The sequence below is a fragment of the Rhipicephalus microplus genome, chromosome X (assembly GCF_043290135.1).
Source record: "Rhipicephalus microplus isolate Deutch F79 chromosome X, USDA_Rmic, whole genome shotgun sequence".
Taxonomy (NCBI): Eukaryota; Metazoa; Arthropoda; class Arachnida; order Ixodida; family Ixodidae; genus Rhipicephalus; species Rhipicephalus microplus.
In genome coordinates, this window is record NC_134710.1 from 402,961,003 (window position 1) to 402,979,683 (window position 18,681).

Sequence of the window (18,681 nt, forward strand, 5' to 3'; positions counted from 1 at the left end):
GCACCATGAAATGCGACGAGGTAATCTACTAAAACATCGGTGCCCTTTCCTTTATGATACAAATGTGTTTCTATCTTTGTTGACAAATAATTTATCGCTTTGCAATGACGATATGATTTTGTTTATTTCAAGTTATAATTATTTTTTTGTTAAAATAATTTCTTGAGCACCATCAATAGCATACATTAGTGCTCCTGAAATAACGGGGGTGTAGCTCAGAGGTAGAGCGCTTGCTTCGCATGTGAGAATTCCCGGGTTCAAACCCCGGCACCTCCAAAGTGCTCTCGACTTTAGCGCTATCTTTTTTATAAGTTGTAATACTGCGGCACCATGAAATGCGACGAGTTAATCCACTAAAACATCGGTGCAATTTTCTTTTATGATAGAAATATGTTTCTTTCTTTGTTGACAAAAAAAATTGTATCACTTTGCAATGACGAGATGATTTTGTTTAATTCGAGTAATAATTTATTTTGTTGTTAAAATAATCTGTTGAGCACCATCAAACGCATAAATAAGCGCTCCTGACTTAACAGGGGTGCAGCTCAGAGGTATAGCGCTTGCTTAGCATGTGAGAAGTCCCTGGTTCGAACCGTGGTGCCTCCAGAGCTCTCTGAACTTTTGCGGCTCTCCGCGGTGGTCTAGTGGCTAAGGTACTCGGCTGCTGACCCGCACGTCGCGGGTTCGTTTACCGGCTGCGGCGGGTGCATTTCCGAAGGAGGCGGAAATGTTGTAGGCCCGTGTGCTCAGTATTTGGAGCACGTTAAAGAACCCCAGGTGGTCGAAATTTCTGGAACCCTCCGCTACGGCGTCTCTCATAATCATATGGTGGTTTTGAGACGTGAAACCCAACAAATCAATCAATTTGAACTTTTGCGCTATCTTTTTTGTGTTGTACAACTACGGCACCATGAAATGCGACGAGATAATCTACTAAAACATCGTTGCCCTTTCCTTTATGATAGAAATATGTTTCTTTCTTTGTTGACAAAAAAATTGTATCACGTTGCAATGACGAGTTGATTTTGTTTATTTCGAGTAATAACTTATTTTGTTGTTAAAATAATCTGTTGAGCACCATCAAACGCATAAATAAGTGCTCCTTACATAACAGGGGTGCAGCTCAGAGGTAGAGCGCTTGCTTCGCATGTGAGAAATCCCTGGTTCAATCCGTGGCGCCTCCAGAGCTCTCTGAAATTTTTCGGCCCCTCCACGGTGGTCTAGTGGCTAAGGTACTCGGCTGCTGACCCGCAGGTCGCGGCTTCGTTGCCCGGCTGCGGCGGCTGCATTTCCGATGGAGGCGGAAATGTTGTAGGCCCGTGTGCTCAGATTTGGGTGCACGTTGAAGAACCCCAGGTGGTCCAAATTTCCGGAGCCCTCCAGTACGGCGTCTCTCATAATATATGGTGGTTTTGGGACGTGAAACCCCACAAATCAATCAATTTGAACATTTGCGCTATCTTTTTTGTGTTGTACTACTACGGCACCACGAAATGCGACGAGATAATCTACTAAAACAATCGGTGCCCTTTCCTTTATGATAGAAATGTGTTTCTTTCTTTGTTGACAAAAATTTATCGCGTTGCAATGACGAGATGATTTTGTTTATTTTGAGTAATAATTATTTTTTTGTTAAAATTATTTCTTCAGCACCATCAATAGCATACATAAGGGCTCCTGACATAACGGGGTTGTAGCTCAGAGGAAGAGCGCTTGCTTCGCATGTGAGAAGTCCCGGGTTCAAACCCCGGCACCTCCAAAGTGCTCTCGACTTTAGCGCTAGCTTTTTTATGTGCTGTAATACTACGGCACCATGAAATGCGACGAGTGATTCTACTATACCATTGCTGCCCGTTTCTCTTATGATAGAAATATGTTTCTTTCTTTGTTGACAAAGAAATTCTATCACGTTGCAATGGCGAGATGATTTTGTTTATTTCGAGTAATAATTTATTTTGTTGTTAAAATAATCTGTTGAGCACCATCAAACGCATAAATAAGTGCTCCTGACGTAGCAGCGGTGCAGCTCAGAGGTAGAGCGCTTGCTTCGCAAGTGAGAAGTGCCTGGTTCGAACCAAGGTGCCTCTAGAGCTCTCTGAACTTTCGCGGCCCCTCCGCAGTGGTCTATTGGCTAAGGTACTCGGCTGCTGACCCCCAGGTCGCAGGTTCGTTGCCCGGCTTCGGCGGCTGCATTTCCGATGGAGGCGGAAATGTTGTAGGCCCGTGTGCTCAGATTTGGGTGCACGTTGAAGAACCCCAGGGGGTCGAATTTTCCGGAGCCCTCCACTTCGGCGTCTCTCATAATCATATGGTGGTTTTGGGACGTGAAACCCCACAAATCAATCAACTTGAACTTTTGCGCTATCTTTTTTGTGTTGTAATACTACGGCACCAAGAAATGCGACGAGATAATATACTAAAACATCGGTGCCCTTTCCTTTATGATAGAAATGTGTTTCTAGCTTTGTCGACAAAAAATTTGTCGCGTTGTAATGACAAGATTATTTTGTTTATTTCGAGTAATAATTATTTTTTGTTAAAAAATTTCTTGAGCACCATCAATAGCATACATAAGGGCTCCTGACATAGCAGGGTTGTAGCTCAGAGGTAGATCGCTTGCTTCGCATGTGAGAAGTCCCGTGTTCGAACCCCGGCACCTCCAAAGTGCTCTCGACTTTAGCGCTATCTTTTTATGTGTTGTAATACTACGGCACCATGAAATGCGACGAGTGATTCTACTAAAACATCGGTGCCCTTTTCTTTATGATAGAAATGTGTTTCTATCTTTGTTGACAAAAAATGTATCGCGTTGTAATGACAAGATGATTTTGTTTATTTCGAGTAATATCTTATTTTGTTGTTAAAATAATCTTTTGAGCACCATCAAACGCATAAATAAGTGCTCCTGACGTAGCAGCGGTGCAGCTCCGAAGTAGAGCGCTTGCTTCGCAAGTGAGAAGTGCCTGGTTCGAACCAAGGTGCCTCTAGAGCTCTCTGAACTTTCGCGGCCCCTTCGCGGTGGTCTAGTGGCTAAGGTACTCGGCTGCTGACCCCCAGGTCGCGGGTTCGTTGCCCAGCTTCGGCGGCTGCATTTCCGATGGAGGCGGAAATGTTGTAGGCCCGTGTGCTCAGATTTGGGTGCACGTTGAAGAAACCCAGGGGGTCGAAATTTCCGGAGCCCTCCACTTCGGCGTCTCTCATAATCATATGGTGGTTTTGGGACGTGAAACCCCACAAATCAATCAACTTGAACTTTTGCGCTATCTTTTTTGTGTTGTACTACTACCGCACCAAGAAATGGGACGAGATAATCTACTAAAACATCGGTGCCCTTCTCTTTATGATAGAAATGTGTTTCTAGCTTTGCTGACAAAAAATTTATCGCGTTGTAATGACAAGATTATTTTGTTTACTTCGAGTAATAAATATTTTTTGTTAAAACATTTCTTGAGCACCATCAATAGCATACATAAGTGCTCCTTACATAACAGGGGTGTAGCTCAGAGGTAGATCGCTTGCTTCGCATGTGAGAAGTCCCGGGTTCGAACCCCGGCACCTCCAAAGTGCTCATGACTTTAGCGCTATCTTTTTATGTGTTGTATTACTACGGCACCATGAAATGCGACGAGTGATTCTACTAAAACATTGCTGCCCTTCCTTTTATGATAGAAATATGTTTCTTTCTTTGTTGACAAAAAAATTGTATCATGTTGCAATTACGAGATGATTTTGTTTATTTCGAGTAATAATTTATTTTGTTGTTAAAATAATCTGTTGAGCATCTTTAAACGCATAAATAAGTGCTCCTGACTTAGCAGGGGTGCAGCTCAGCGGTAGAGCGTTTGCTTCGCAAGTGAGAAGTGCCTGGTTCGAACCGTGGCGCCTCTAGAGCTCTCTGAACTTTTGCGGCCCCTCCGCGGTGGTCTAGTAGCTAAGGTACTCGGCTGCTGACCCGCAGGTCGCGGGTTCGTTTCCCGGCTGCGGTGGCTGCATTTACGGTGGAGGCGAAAATGTTGTAGGCCCGTGTGCTCAGATTTGAGTGCACGTTAAAGAACCCCAGGTGGTCGAAATTTCCGGAGCCCTCCACTACAGCGTCTCTCATATTCATGTGGTGGTTTTGGGACGTGAAAGCCTACAAATCAATCAATTTCAACTTTTGCACTATCTTTTTTGTGTTGTACTACTACGTCACCATGAAATGCGACGAGATAATCTACTAAAACATCGGTGCCCTTTCCTTTATAATAGAAATGTGTTTTTATCTTTGTTGACAAAAAATTTATCGCGTTGCAATGACGAGATGATTTTGTTTATTTTGAGTAATAATTATTTTTTTGTTAAAATTATTTCTTGAGCACCATCAATAGCATACATAAGGGCTCCTGACATAACGGGGTTGTAGCTCAGAGGAAGAGCGCTTGCTTCGCATGTGAGAAGTCCCGGTTTCAAACCCCGGCACCTCCAAAGTGCTCTCGACTTTAGCGCTAGCTTTTTTATGTGCTGTAATACTACGGCACCATGAAATGCGACGAGTGATTCTACTATACCATTGCTGCCCGTTTCTCTTATGATAGAAATATGTTTCTTTCTTTGTTGACAAAGAAATTCTATCACGTTGCAATGGCGAGATGATTTTGTTTATTTCGAGTAATAATTTATTTTGTTGTTAAAATAATCTGTTGAGCACCATCAAACGCATAAATAAGTGCTCCTGACGTAGCAGCGGTGCAGCTCAGAGGTAGAGCGCTTGCTTCGCAAGTGAGAAGTGCCTGGTTCGAACCAAGGTGCCTCTAGAGCTCTCTGAACTTTCGCGGCCCCTCCGCAGTGGTCTATTGGCTAAGGTACTCGGCTGCTGACCCCCAGGTCGCAGGTTCGTTGCCCGGCTTCGGCGGCTGCATTTCCGATGGAGGCGGAAATGTTGTAGGCCCGTGTGCTCAGATTTGGGTGCACGTTGAAGAACCCCAGGGGGTCGAATTTTCCGGAGCCCTCCACTTCGGCGTCTCTCATAATCATATGGTGGTTTTGGGACGTGAAACCCCACAAATCAATCAACTTGAACTTTTGCGCTATCTTTTTTGTGTTGTAATACTACGGCACCAAGAAATGCGACGAGATAATATACTAAAACATCGGTGCCCTTTCCTTTATGATAGAAATGTGTTTCTAGCTTTGTCGACAAAAAATTTGTCGCGTTGTAATTACAAGATTATTTTGTTTATTTCGAGTAATAATTATTTTTTGTTAAAAAATTTCTTGAGCACCATCAATAGCATACATAAGGGCTCCTGACATAGCAGGGTTGTAGCTCAGAGGTAGATCGCTTGCTTCGCATGTGAGAAGTCCCGTGTTCGAACCCCGGCACCTCCAAAGTGCTCTCGACTTTATCGCTATCTTTTTATGTGTTGTAATACTACGGCACCATGAAATGCGACGAGTGATTCTACTAAAACATCGGTGCCCTTTTCTTTATGATAGAAATGTGTTTCTATCTTTGTTGACAAAAAATGTATCGCGTTGTAATGACAAGATGATTTTGTTTATTTCGAGTAATATCTTATTTTGTTGTTAAAATAATCTTTTGAGCACCATCAAACGCATAAATAAGTGCTCCTGACGTAGCAGCGGTGCAGATCCGAAGTAGAGCGCTTGCTTCGCAAGTGAGAAGTGCCTGGTTCGAACCAAGGTGCCTCTAGAGCTCTCTAAACTTTCGCGGCCCCTTCGCGGTGGTCTAGTGGCTAAGGTACTCGGCTGCTGACCCCCAGGTCGCGGGTTCGTTGCCCAGCTTCGGCGGCTGCATTTCCGATGGAGGCGGAAATGTTGTAGGCCCGTGTGCTCAGATTTGGGTGCACGTTGAAGAAACCCAGGGGGTCGAAATTTCCGGAGCCCTCCACTTCGGCGTCTCTCATAATCATATGGTGGTTTTGGGACGTGAAACCCCACAAATCAATCAACTTGAACTTTTGCGCTATCTTTTTTGTGTTGTACTACTACCGCACCAAGAAATGGGACGAGATAATCTACTAAAACATCGGTGCCCTTTTCTTTATGATAGAAATGCGTTTCTAGCTTTGCTGACAAAAAATTTATCGCGTTGTAATGACAAGATTATTTTGTTTACTTCGAGTAATAAATATTTTTTGTTAAAACATTTCTTGAGCACCATCAATAGCATACATAAGTGCTCCTTACATAACAGGGGTGTAGCTCAGAGGTAGATCGCTTGCTTCGCATGTGAGAAGTCCCGAGTTCGAACCCCGGCACCTCCAAAGTGCTCATGACTTTAGCGCTATCTTTTTATGTGTTGTATTACTACGGCACCATGAAATGCGACGAGTGATTCTACTAAAACATTGCTGCCCTTCCTTTTATGATAGAAATATGTTTCTTTCTTTGTTGACAAAAAAATTGTATCATGTTGCAATTACGAGATGATTTTGTTTATTTCGAGTAATAATTTATTTTGTTGTTAAAATAATCTGTTGAGCATCTTTAAACGCATAAATAAGTGCTCCTGACTTAGCAGGGGTGCAGCTCAGCGGTAGAGCGTTTGCTTCGCAAGTGAGAAGTGCCTGGTTCGAACCGTGGCGCCTCTAGAGCTCTCTGAACTTTTGCGGCCCCTCCGCGGTGGTCTAGTGGCTAAGGTACTCGGCTGCTGACCCGCAGGTCGCGGGTTCGTTTCCCGGCTGCGGTGGCTGCATTTACGGTGGAGGCGAAAATGTTGTAGGCCCGTGTGCTCAGATTTGAGTGCACGTTAAAGAACCCCAGGTGGTCGAAATTTCCGGAGCCCTCCACTACAGCGTCTCTCATATTCATGTGGTGGTTTTGGGACGTGAAAGCCTACAAATCAATCAATTTCAACTTTTGCACTATCTTTTTTGTGTTGTACTACTACGTCACCATGAAATGCGACGAGATAATCTACTAAAACATCGGTGCCCTTTCCTTTATAATAGAAATGTGTTTTTATCTTTGTTGACAAAAAATTTATCGCGTTGCAATGACGAGATGATTTTGTTTATTTCGAGTAATAATTATTTTTTTGTTAAAATTATTTCTTGAGCACCATCAATAGCATACATAAGGGCTCCTGACATAACGGGGTTGTAGCTCAGAGGAAGAGCGCTTGCTTCGCATGTGAGAAGTCCCGGGTTCAAACCCCGGCACCTCCAAAGTGCTCTCGACTTTAGCGCTAGCTTTTTTATGTGCTGTAATACTACGGCACCATGAAATGCGACGAGTGATTCTACTATACCATTGCTGCCCGTTTCTCTTATGATAGAAATATGTTTCTTTCTTTGTTGACAAAGAAATTCTATCACGTTGCAATGGCGAGATGATTTTGTTTATTTCGAGTAATAATTTATTTTGTTGTTAAAATAATCTGTTGAGCACCATCAAACGCATAAATAAGTGCTCCTGACGTAGCAGCGGTGCAGCTCAGAGGTAGAGCGCTTGCTTCGCAAGTGAGAAGTGCCTGGTTCGAACCAAGGTGCCTCTAGAGCTCTCTGAACTTTCGCGGCCCCTCCGCAGTGGTCTATTGGCTAAGGTACTCGGCTGCTGACCCCCAGGTCGCAGGTTCGTTGCCCGGCTTCGGCGGCTGCATTTCCGATGGAGGCGGAAATGTTGTAGGCCCGTGTGCTCAGATTTGGGTGCACGTTGAAGAACCCCAGGGGGTCGAATTTTCCGGAGCCCTCCACTTCGGCGTCTCTCATAATCATATGGTGGTTTTGGGACGTGAAACCCCACAAATCAATCAACTTGAACTTTTGCGCTATCTTTTTTGTGTTGTAATACTACGGCACCAAGAAATGCGACGAGATAATATACTAAAACATCGGTGCCCTTTCCTTTATGATAGAAATGTGTTTCTAGCTTTGTCGACAAAAAATTTGTCGCGTTGTAATTACAAGATTATTTTGTTTATTTCGAGTAATAATTATTTTTTGTTAAAAAATTTCTTGAGCACCATCAATAGCATACATAAGGGCTCCTGACATAGCAGGGTTGTAGCTCAGAGGTAGATCGCTTGCTTCGCATGTGAGAAGTCCCGTGTTCGAACCCCGGCACCTCCAAAGTGCTCTCGACTTTATCGCTATCTTTTTATGTGTTGTAATACTACGGCACCATGAAATGCGACGAGTGATTCTACTAAAACATCGGTGCCCTTTTCTTTATGATAGAAATGTGTTTCTATCTTTGTTGACAAAAAATGTATCGCGTTGTAATGACAAGATGATTTTGTTTATTTCGAGTAATATCTTATTTTGTTGTTAAAATAATCTTTTGAGCACCATCAAACGCATAAATAAGTGCTCCTGACGTAGCAGCGGTGCAGATCCGAAGTAGAGCGCTTGCTTCGCAAGTGAGAAGTGCCTGGTTCGAACCAAGGTGCCTCTAGAGCTCTCTGAACTTTTGCGGCCCCTTCGCGGTGGTCTAGTGGCTAAGGTACTCGGCTGCTGACCCCCAGGTCGCGGGTTCGTTGCCCAGCTTCGGCGGCTGCATTTCCGATGGAGGCGGAAATGTTGTAGGCCCGTGTGCTCAGATTTGGGTGCAGGTTGAAGAAACCCAGGGGGTCGAAATTTCCGGAGCCCTCCACTTCGGCGTCTCTCATAATCATATGGTGGTTTTGGGACGTGAAACCCCACAAATCAATCAACTTGAACTTTTGCGCTATCTTTTTTGTGTTGTACTACTACCGCACCAAGAAATGGGACGAGATAATCTACTAAAACATCGGTGCCCTTTTCTTTATGATAGAAATGTGTTTCTAGCTTTGCTGACAAAAAATTTATCGCGTTGTAATGACAAGATTATTTTGTTTACTTCGAGTAATAAATATTTTTTGTTAAAACATTTCTTGAGCACCATCAATAGCATACATAAGTGCTCCTTACATAACAGGGGTGTAGCTCAGAGGTAGATCGCTTGCTTCGCATGTGAGAAGTCCCGGGTTCGAACCCCGGCACCTCCAAAGTGCTCATGACTTTAGCGCTATCTTTTTATGTGTTGTATTACTACGGCACCATGAAATGCGACGAGTGATTCTACTAAAACATTGCTGCCCTTCCTTTTATGATAGAAATATGTTTCTTTCTTTGTTGACAAAAAAATTGTATCATGTTGCAATTACGAGATGATTTTGTTTATTTCGAGTAATAATTTATTTTGTTGTTAAAATAATCTGTTGAGCATCTTTAAACGCATAAATAAGTGCTCCTGACTTAGCAGGGGTGCAGCTCAGCGGTAGAGCGTTTGCTTCGCAATTGAGAAGTGCCTGGTTCGAACCGTGGCGCCTCTAGAGCTCTCTGAACTTTTGCGGCCCCTCCGCGGTGGTCTAGTGGCTAAGGTACTCGGCTGCTGACCCGCAGGTCGCGGGTTCGTTTCCCGGCTGCGGTGGCTGCATTTACGATGGAGGCGAAAATGTTGTAGGCCCGTGTGCTCAGATTTGAGTGCACGTTAAAGAACCCCAGGTGGTCGAAATTTCCGGAGCCCTCCACTACAGCGTCTCTCATAGTCATGTGGTGGTTTTGGGACGTGAAAGCCTACAAATCAATCAATTTCAACTTTTGCACTATCTTTTTTGTGTTGTACTACTACGTCACCATGAAATGCGACGAGATAATCTACTAAAACATCGGTGCCCTTTCCTTTATAATAGAAATGTGTTTTTATCTTTGTTGACAAAAAATTTATCGCGTTGCAATGACGAGATAATTTTGTTTATTTCGAGTAATATATTATTTTGTTGTTTAAATAATCTGTTGAGCACCATCAAACGCATAAATAAGTGTTCCTGACAAAACAGGGGTGCAGCTCAGACGTAGAGCGCTTGCTTCCCATGTGAGAAGTCCCTGGTTCGAACCGTGGCGCCTCCAGAGTTCTCTGAACTTTTGCGGCCCCTCCAAGGTGGTCTAGTGGCTTAGGTACTCGGCTGCTGACCCGCAGGTAGCGGGTTCTTTTCCTGGCTGCTACGGCTGCATTTCCGATGGAGGCGGAAAAGTTGTAGGGCCGTGTGCTCAGATTTGGGTGCACGGTAAAGAACCCCAGGTGGTCGAAATTTCCGGAGCCCTCAACTTCGGCGTCTCTCATAATCATATGGTGATTATGGGACGTGAAACCCCACAAAACAATCAGTTTGAACATTTGTGCTATCTTTTTTGTGTTGTACTACTACGGCCCCATGAAATGCGACGAGATAATCTACTAAAACATCGGTGCCCTTTCCTATACGATAGAAATGTGTTTCTATCTTTGTTGACAAAAACTTTATCGCGTTGCAATGACAAGATGATTTTGTTTATTTCGAGTAATAATTAATTTTTTGTTAAAATAATTTCTTGAGCACCATCAATAGCATACATTAGTGCTCCTGACATAACGGGGGTGTAGCTCAGAGGTAGAGCGCTTGCTTCGCATGTGAGAAGTCCCGGGTTCGAACCCCGGCACCTCCAAATTGCTCTCGACTTTAGCGCTCTCTTTTTTATGTGTTGTAATACTACGGCACCATGAAATGCGATGAGTGATTCTACTAAAACATTGTTGCCCTTTTCTTTTATGATGGAAATATGTTTCTTTGTTGACAAAAAAATTGTATCATGTTGCAATGACGAGATGATTTTGTTTATTTCGAGTAATAATTTATTTTGTTGTTAAAATAATCTGTTTAGCACCATCAAATGCATAAATAAGTGCTCCTGACATAACAGGGGTGCAGCTAAAAGGTAGAGTGCTTGCTTCGCATGTGAGAAGTCCGTGGTTCGAACCGTGGCGCCTCCAGAGCTCTCTGAAATTTTACGGCCCCTCCGCGGTGGTCTAGTGGCTAAGGTACTCGGCTGCTGACCCGCAGGTCGCGGGTTCGTTGCCCGGCTTCGGCGGCTGCGATTCCGATGGAGGCGGAAATGTTGTAGGCCCGTGTGCTAAGATTTGGGTGCACGTTGAAGAACCCCAGGTGGTCGAAATTTCCGGAACCCTCCACTTCGGCGTCTTTCATAATCATATGGTGGTTTTGGGACGTGAAACCCCACAAATCACTCAATTTGAACTTTTGCGCTATCTTTTTTGTGTTGTACTTCTACGGCACCATGAAATGCGACGAAATAATCTACTAAAACATCGGTGCCTTTTTCTTTATGATAGAAATGTGTTTCTATCTTTGTTGACAAAAAATGTATCGCGTTGTAATGACAAGCTGATTTTGTTTATTTCGAGTAATAATTTATTTTGTTGTTAAAATAATCTGTTGAGCACCATCAAACGCATAAATAAGTGCTCCTGACGTAGCAGCGGTGCAGCTCCGAAGTAGAGCGCTTGCTTCGCAAGTGAGAAGTGCCTGGTTCGAACCAAGGTGCCTCTAGAGCTCTCTGAACTTTCGCGGCCCCTTCGCGGTGGTCTAGTGGCTAAGGTACTCGGCTGCTGACCCCCAGGTCGCGGGTTCGTTGCCCAGCTTCGGCGGCTGCATTTCCGATGGAGGCGGAAGTGTTGTAGGCCCGTGTGCTCAGATTTGGGTGCACGTTGAAGAAACCCAGGGGGTCGAAATTTCCGGAGCCCTCCACTTCGGCGTCTCTCATAATCATATGGTGGTTTTGGGACGTGAAACCCCACAAATCAATCAACTTGAACTTTTGCGCTATCTTTTTTGTGTTGTACAACTACCGCACCAAGAAATGGGACGAGATAATCTACTAAAACATCGGTGCCCTTTTCTTTATGATAGAAATGTGTTTCTAGCTTTGCTGACAAAAAATTTATCGCGTTGTAATGACAAGATTATTTTGTTTACTTCGAGTAATAAATATTTTTTGTTAAAACATTTCTTGAGCACCATCAATAGCATACATAAGTGCTCCTTACATAACAGGGGTGTAGCTCAGAGGTAGATCGCTTGCTTCGCATGTGAGAAGTCCCGGGTTCGAACCCCGGCACCTCCAAAGTGCTCTTGACTTTAGCGCTATCTTTTTATGTGTTGTATTACTACGGCACCATGAAATGCGACGAGTGATTCTACTAAAACATTGCTGCCCTTCCTTTTATGATAGAAATATGTTTCTTTCTTTGTTGACAAAAAAATTGTATCATGTTGCAATTACGAGATGATTTTGTTTATTTCGAGTAATAATTTATTTTGTTGTTAAAATAATCTGTTTAGCATCTTTAAACGCATAAATAAGTGCTCCTGACTTAGCAGGGGTGCAGCTCAGCGGTAGAGCGTTTGCTTCGCAATTGAGAAGTGCCTGGTTCGAACCGTGGCGCCTCTAGAGCTCTCTGAACTTTTGCGGCCCCTCCGCGGTGGTCTAGTGGCTAAGGTACTCGGCTGCTGACCCGCAGGTCGCGGGTTCGTTTCCCGGCTGCGGTGGCTGCATTTACGATGGAGGCGAAAATGTTGTAGGCCCGTGTGCTCAGATTTGAGTGCACGTTAAAGAACCCCAGGTGGTCGAAATTTCCGGAGCCCTCCACTACAGCGTCTCTCATAGTCATGTGGTGGTTTTGGGACGTGAAAGCCTACAAATCAATCAATTTCAACTTTTGCACTATCTTTTTTGTGTTGTACTACTACGTCACCATGAAATGCGACAAGATAATCTACTAAAACATCGGTGCCCTTTCCTTTATAATAGAAATGTGTTTTTATCTTTGTTGACAAAAAATTTATCGCGTTGCAATGACGAGATGATTTTGTTTATTTTGAGTAATAATTATTTTTTTGTTAAAATTATTTCTTGAGCACCATCAATAGCATACATAAGGGCTCCTGACATAACGGGGTTGTAGCTCAGAGGTAGAGCGCTTGCTTCGCATGTGAGAAGTCCCGGGTTCAAACCCCGGCACCTCCAAAGTGCTCTCGACTTTAGCGCTAGCTTTTTTATGTGCTGTAATACTACGGCACCTTGAAATGCGACGAGTGATTCTACTATACCATTGCTGCCCGTTTCTCTTATGATAGAAATATGTTTCTTTCTTTGTTGACAAAGAAATTCTATCACGTTGCAATGGCGAGATGATTTTGTTTATTTCGAGTAATATTTATTTTGTTGTTAAAATAATCTGTTGAGCACCATCAAACGCATAAATAAGTGCTCCTGACGTAGCAGCGGTGCAGCTCAGAGGTAGAGCGCTTGCTTCGCAAGTGAGAAGTGCCTGGTTCGAACCAAGGTGCCTCTAGAGCTCTCTGAACTTTCGCGGCCCCTCCGCAGTGGTCTATTGGCTAAGGTACTCGGCTGCTGACCCCCAGGTCGCGGGTTCGTTGCCCGGCTTCGGCGGCTGCATTTCCGATGGAGGCGGAAATGTTGTAGGCCCGTGTGCTCAGATTTGGGTGCACGTTGAAGAACCCCAGGGGGTCGAAATTTCCGGAGCCCTCCACTTCGGCGTCTCTCATAATCATATGGTGGTTTCGGGACGTGAAACCCCACAAATCAATCAACTTGAACTTTTGCGCTATCTTTTTTGTGTTGTAATACTACGGCACCAAGAAATGCGACGAGATAATATACTAAAACATCGGTGCCCTTTCCTTTATGATAGAAATGTGTTTCTAGCTTTGTCGACAAAAAATTTGTCGCGTTGTAATGACAAGATTATTTTGTTTATTTCGAGTAATAATTATTTTTTGTTAAAAAATTTCTTGAGCACCATCAATAGCATACATAAGGGCTCCTGACATAACAGGGGTGTAGCTCAGAGGTAGATCGCTTGCTTCGCATGTGAGAAGTCCCGTGTTCGAACCCCGGCACCTCCAAAGTGCTCTCGACTTTAGCGCTATCTTTTTATGTGTTGTAATACTACGGCACCATGAAATGCGACGAGTGATTCTACTAAAACATTGCTGCTCTTTCTTTTATGATAGAAATATGTTTCTTTCTTTGTTGACAAAAAAATTGTATCATGTTGCAATTACGAGATGATTTTGTTTATTTCGAGTAATAATTTATTTTGTTGTTAAAATAATCTGTTGAGCATCTTCAAACGCATAAATAAGTGCTCCTGACATAGCAGGGTGCAGCTCAGAGGTAGAGCGTTTGCTTCGCAATTGAAAAGTGCCTGGTTCGAACCGTGGCGCCTCTAGAGCTCTCTGAACTTTTGTGGCCCCTCCGCGGTGGTCTAGTGGCTAAGGAACTCGGCTGCTGACCCGCAGGTCGCGGGTTCGTTTCCCGGCGGCGGTGGCTGCATTTCCGATGGAGGCGGAAATGTTGTACGCCCGTGTGCTCAGATTTGGGTGCAGGTTAAAGAACCCCAGGTGGTCGAAATTTCCGGAGCCCTCCACTACAGCGTCTCTCATAGTCATATGGTGGTTTTGGGACGTGAAAGCCTACAAATCAAATAATTTGAACTTTTGCAGTATCTTTTTTGTGTTGTACTATTACGGCACCATGAAATGCGACGAGATAATCTACTAAAACATCGGTGCCCTTTCCTTTATGATAGAAATGTGTTTTTATCTTTGTTGACAAAAAATTTCTCGCGTTGCAATGACGAGATGATTTTGTTTATTTCGAGTAATAATTATTTTTTTGTTAAAATTATTTCTTGAGCACCATCAATAGCATACTTGAGGGCTCCTGAAATAACGGGGGTGTAGCTCAGAGGTAGAGCGCTTGCTTCGCAAGTGAGAAGTCACTGGTTCGAACCCCGGCACCTTCAAAGTGCTCTCGACTTTAGCGCTTTTTTATGTGTTGTAATACTACGGCACCTTGAAATGCGACGAGGGATTCTACTAAAACATTGCTGCCCTATTCTTTTATGATAGAAATATCTTTCCTTCTTTGTTGACAAAAAAATTGTATCACGTTGCAATGACGGGATGATTTTGTTTATTTCGAGTAATAATTTATTTTGTTGTTAAAATAATCTGTTGAGCACCATCCAACGCATAAATAAGTGCTCCTGACATAACAGGGGTGCAGCTCAGAGGTAGAGCGCTTGCTTCGCATGTGAGAAGTCTCTGGTTCGAACCGTGGCGCCTCCAGAGCTCTCTGAGCTTTTGCGGCCCCTCCGGGGTGGTCTAGTGTAAAGCTAAGGTACTCGGCTGCTGACCTGCAGGTCGCGGGTTCTTTTCCCGGCTGCCGCGGCTGAATTTCCGATGGAGGCGGAAATGTTGTAGGCCCGTGTGCTCAGATTTGGGTGCACGTTAAAGAACCCCAGGTGGTCGAAATTTCCGTAGCCCTCCACTACGGCGTCTCTCATAATCATATGGTGGTTTTGGGACGTGAAACCACACAAATCAATCAATTTGAACTTTTGCGCTATCTTTTTTGTGTTGTACTACTACGGCACCATGAAATGCGACGAGATAATCTACTAAAACATTGGTGCCCTTTCCTTTATAATAGAAATGTGTTTTTATCTTTGTTGACAAAAAATTTATCGCGTTGCAATGACGAGATGATTTTGTTTATTTTGAGTAATAATTATTTTTTTGTTAAAATTATTTCTTGAGCACCATCAATAGCATACATAAGGGCTCCAGACATAACGGGGTTGTAGCTCAGAGGTAGAGCGCTTGCTTCGCATGTGAGAAGTCCCGGGTTCAAACCCCGGCACCTCCAAAGTGCTCTCGACTTAAGCGCTAGCTTTTTTATGTGCTGTAATACTACGGCACCGTGAAATGCGACGAGTGATTCTACTATAACATTGCTGCCCTTTTCTTTTATGATAGAAATATGTTTCTTTGTTTGTTTAGAAAAAAATTGTATCACGTTGCAATGACGGGATGATTTTGTTTATTTCGAGTAATAATTTATTTTGTTGTTAAAATAATCTGTTGAGCACCATCAAACGCATAAATAAGTGCTCCTGACATAACAGGGGTGCAGCTCAGAGGTAGAGCGCTTGCTTCGCAATTGAAAAGTGCCTGGTTCGAACCGTGGCGCCTCTAGAGCTCTCTGAACTTTTGTGGCCCCTCCGCGGTGGTCTAGTGGCTAAGGAACTCGGCTGCTGACCCGCAGGTCGCGGGTTCGTTTCCCGGCGGCGGTGGCTGCATTTCCGATGGAGGCGGAAATGTTGTACGCCCGTGTGCTCAGATTTGGGTGCACGTTAAAGAACCCCAGGTGGTCGAAATTTCCGGAGCCCTCCACTACAGCGTCTCTCATAGTCATATGGTGGTTTTGGGACGTGAAAGCCTACAAATCAATCAATTTCAACTTTTGCACTATCTTTTTTGTGTTGTACTACTACGTCACCATGAAATGCGACGAGATAATCTACTAAAACATCGGTGCCTTTTCCTTTATAATAGAAATGTGTTTTTATCTTTGTTGACAAAAAATTTATCGCGTTGCAATGACGAGATGATTTTGTTTATTTTGAGTAATAATTATTTTTTTGTTAAAATTATTTCTTGAGCACCATCAATAGCATACATAAGGGCTCCTGACATAACGGGGTTGTAGCTCAGGGATTCCACTTCCGGTCACCGTAGTGTACGGACGTGGCGGCATGAGCTCCGGCGATATCGGAGCGGCATCAACGGCCCAGCTCGGTCGTGGTACCAGGAACATGGACGAATCGTCACAGGATTATCAGATTATTTTGCCCCGACTGCCATCAAACGATTCAACGCTGCATACTGTCTTTTTGCACGCCGATATCAAGGCGCGGCCGTATCGCGTTGAGGATTTCAGGGACGCTCTTATTCGTTTGGCTTTGCTTCCCGAGGTTGCTGCCTTGGGGGCGTACCAAATGAATCATGTTTGGGCCATCACTTTCAAGGACGAGGAGGGCAAGAAGAGAATACTCGCTGCTGGGGACATTGTGGTGAAGAACCAGCGCTGTATCACTATCGACCCTAACCACCAGGATACGAAGCTGAAGATACACTGGCTATTGTTTAACGTTCCTGACGACGAGGTGAGGGCAGCGTTGGCTCCTTATGGCAAGGTGAACGAAATAGTGCGAGAGCGCTGGCGCGTGTATGGATGCACGGACAAAGGCTCTTCGACGCGAGTGGTGAGCATCAGGCTTAAAGCTGGCCTCACGGTGGATGACCTCCCACATCAGTTGCGGATTGCCGGAGACCTCACGCTAGTTGTCGTCGAGGGAAGAGCACCGCTATGCCTGCGTTGCCGCGGAACAGGTCATATTAGGAGGGATTGCCGAGCCCCACGTTGTACAGTGTGTCGGCGTTTTGGGCATAATGAGAGCGGCTGTATGAGAACATATGCAAGTGTAGCAGGGCCCGCGGGGGGCGAAGAACTTTCCGAGCATCACATGGACGAGGCTGAAGCAGAAGAGCTGATAGGGGCGCGTCGGGAGGAACCGAAACCCAAGTTGACGCCCCTTACGCCACGCCCCACAGGTGCTGAGACGACGCTTAACAAAGACAAGGGTTCTACAAAAGACGTGCAATCCACGAGGAACACACAAGATATAACGGCGCTTGCAGCACAGGAAGAAATGTCGGAAAACATGGACACGTCAAATACATGTAAAAGGCCCAGGGAAGACGCGGAAGGCGAGAAGGCTGCTACAATGAAAGAAGTGGAACAACCACCGGCCAAGGCGATGAACGTGCGCCGTAGACCGGCACCTAACATCCTCAGCGAACGTCGAATAGCCGAGAACCTCCCACCAACCCAGGTGCAACAGACACAACCGCCGCAGCAGCAACCAGTGCCGAATCAGCAGACATTGCATCAGCGACTGACAGATCATCAACAGAAGGGGCCTTCAGCGGGGCCCCCTTCAGATCAAAAGCCCCCGTAAGGTGGGGGTCTGGATTAAGTGACACAAGTATTGACCCGGCGGAAGCACCAACAAATGGAGCGCAGTGGTGAAGTGTGCATAATGTGCTGCGTGAAGCGTGCGCGGCGCTCTACTTTTGTGATCAAAAGAAAGGGGACCTATCAGACCATATCGAACCTTGGACCTGATGGTGATAAAGGAGCATCAGAGGTGAGAACCATGTGGCCGGGACGGCCATTCACGTCCTAATGGCTATGAGCGTCGAAGCAGAATTGAGAGTTGCGACACTCAATGTCAGGGGACTTGCCGCTCGACGAAGGCAGTATCAATTAAGTCGTTTGATGCTTGAACGTGATCTCGATGTTATTGCCATTCAGGAAACAAAAGTTGAAGGGCAAGATCAGACTGACCGAATGGTGTCCCCTTTTAGAGCCCGGTATGATGTGTGTGTGTCTCATGCCGTTGGAATGTCGGCGGGTTGTGCACTGTTCCTTAAAAATTCTATTGGTATAGTTGAGGAGACTGTAACTGTGTCTAGTACTGGGAGATTCATAGTTTGCGATTTTACATATAATAATAAAAAATGGCGAGTTGTCTGTGTTTACGCACCGAACAAAGAAGTTGAACGTAAATTATTGTTTGAGAATTTACAGACTTTTCTTAGCTGTGGCAGGATTGTCATTATGCTCGGCGACTTTAATTGTGTTTGCAACCCTCAGGACAGAGCAAAAAAAGCAGCCATAAAAGACCAAAGTGCAGCGCTACTCTGCACTATTGTACAAGATTGTCATCTCGAAGATGTTGGTGATGTGCTCTCTGCAGAAGAGCACTTCACACACTTTCAGAACGAAAGCCATGCGAGGCTAGACAGAGCCTATGTGTCAGTAGAGTTAATGCGAGTATGTTCGAATTATGAAGTAAAAAGTGTGTCTTTCAGTGACCACAGTTTAGTAATGTTCACTATAGGGTATAAAAAGAAGAAGACACGCTTTAACTGGGACGTGTGGA

At 44.6% G+C, this 18,681-nt stretch overlaps 1 protein-coding gene and 4 non-coding genes across 5 annotated transcripts; all 5 read left to right on the top strand.

The window, feature by feature from the left end:
* The first annotated feature begins 204 nt into the window (after positions 1-204).
* TRNAA-CGC (transfer RNA alanine (anticodon CGC)) lies at positions 205-276 on the top strand. The gene has a single exon. It is a non-coding gene; the product is annotated as a tRNA-Ala (tRNA).
* Positions 277-10,379: 10,103 nt separating this feature from the next.
* On the top strand, positions 10,380-10,451 carry TRNAA-CGC (transfer RNA alanine (anticodon CGC)). Its single transcript has one exon. It is a non-coding gene; the product is annotated as a tRNA-Ala (tRNA).
* Positions 10,452-12,758: 2,307 nt separating this feature from the next.
* TRNAA-CGC (transfer RNA alanine (anticodon CGC)) lies at positions 12,759-12,830 on the top strand. The gene has a single exon. It is a non-coding gene; the product is annotated as a tRNA-Ala (tRNA).
* Positions 12,831-15,467: 2,637 nt separating this feature from the next.
* TRNAA-CGC (transfer RNA alanine (anticodon CGC)) lies at positions 15,468-15,539 on the top strand. Its single transcript has one exon. It is a non-coding gene; the product is annotated as a tRNA-Ala (tRNA).
* An 872-nt stretch (positions 15,540-16,411) lies between these two features.
* On the top strand, positions 16,412-17,746 carry LOC142777366 (uncharacterized). Its single transcript, XM_075881699.1, has one exon. It carries the CDS (start codon positions 16,429-16,431, stop codon positions 17,692-17,694), a length of 1,266 nt encoding a protein of 421 aa, XP_075737814.1. The 5' UTR covers positions 16,412-16,428; the 3' UTR covers positions 17,695-17,746.
* Positions 17,747-18,681: the final 935 nt, after the last annotated feature.

Excerpts from the sequence above, each read along its gene's own strand:
- LOC142777366 (XM_075881699.1), top strand. The coding sequence starts at position 16,429 with ATGAGCTCCGGCGATATCGGAGCGGCATCAACGGCCCAGCTCGGTCGT.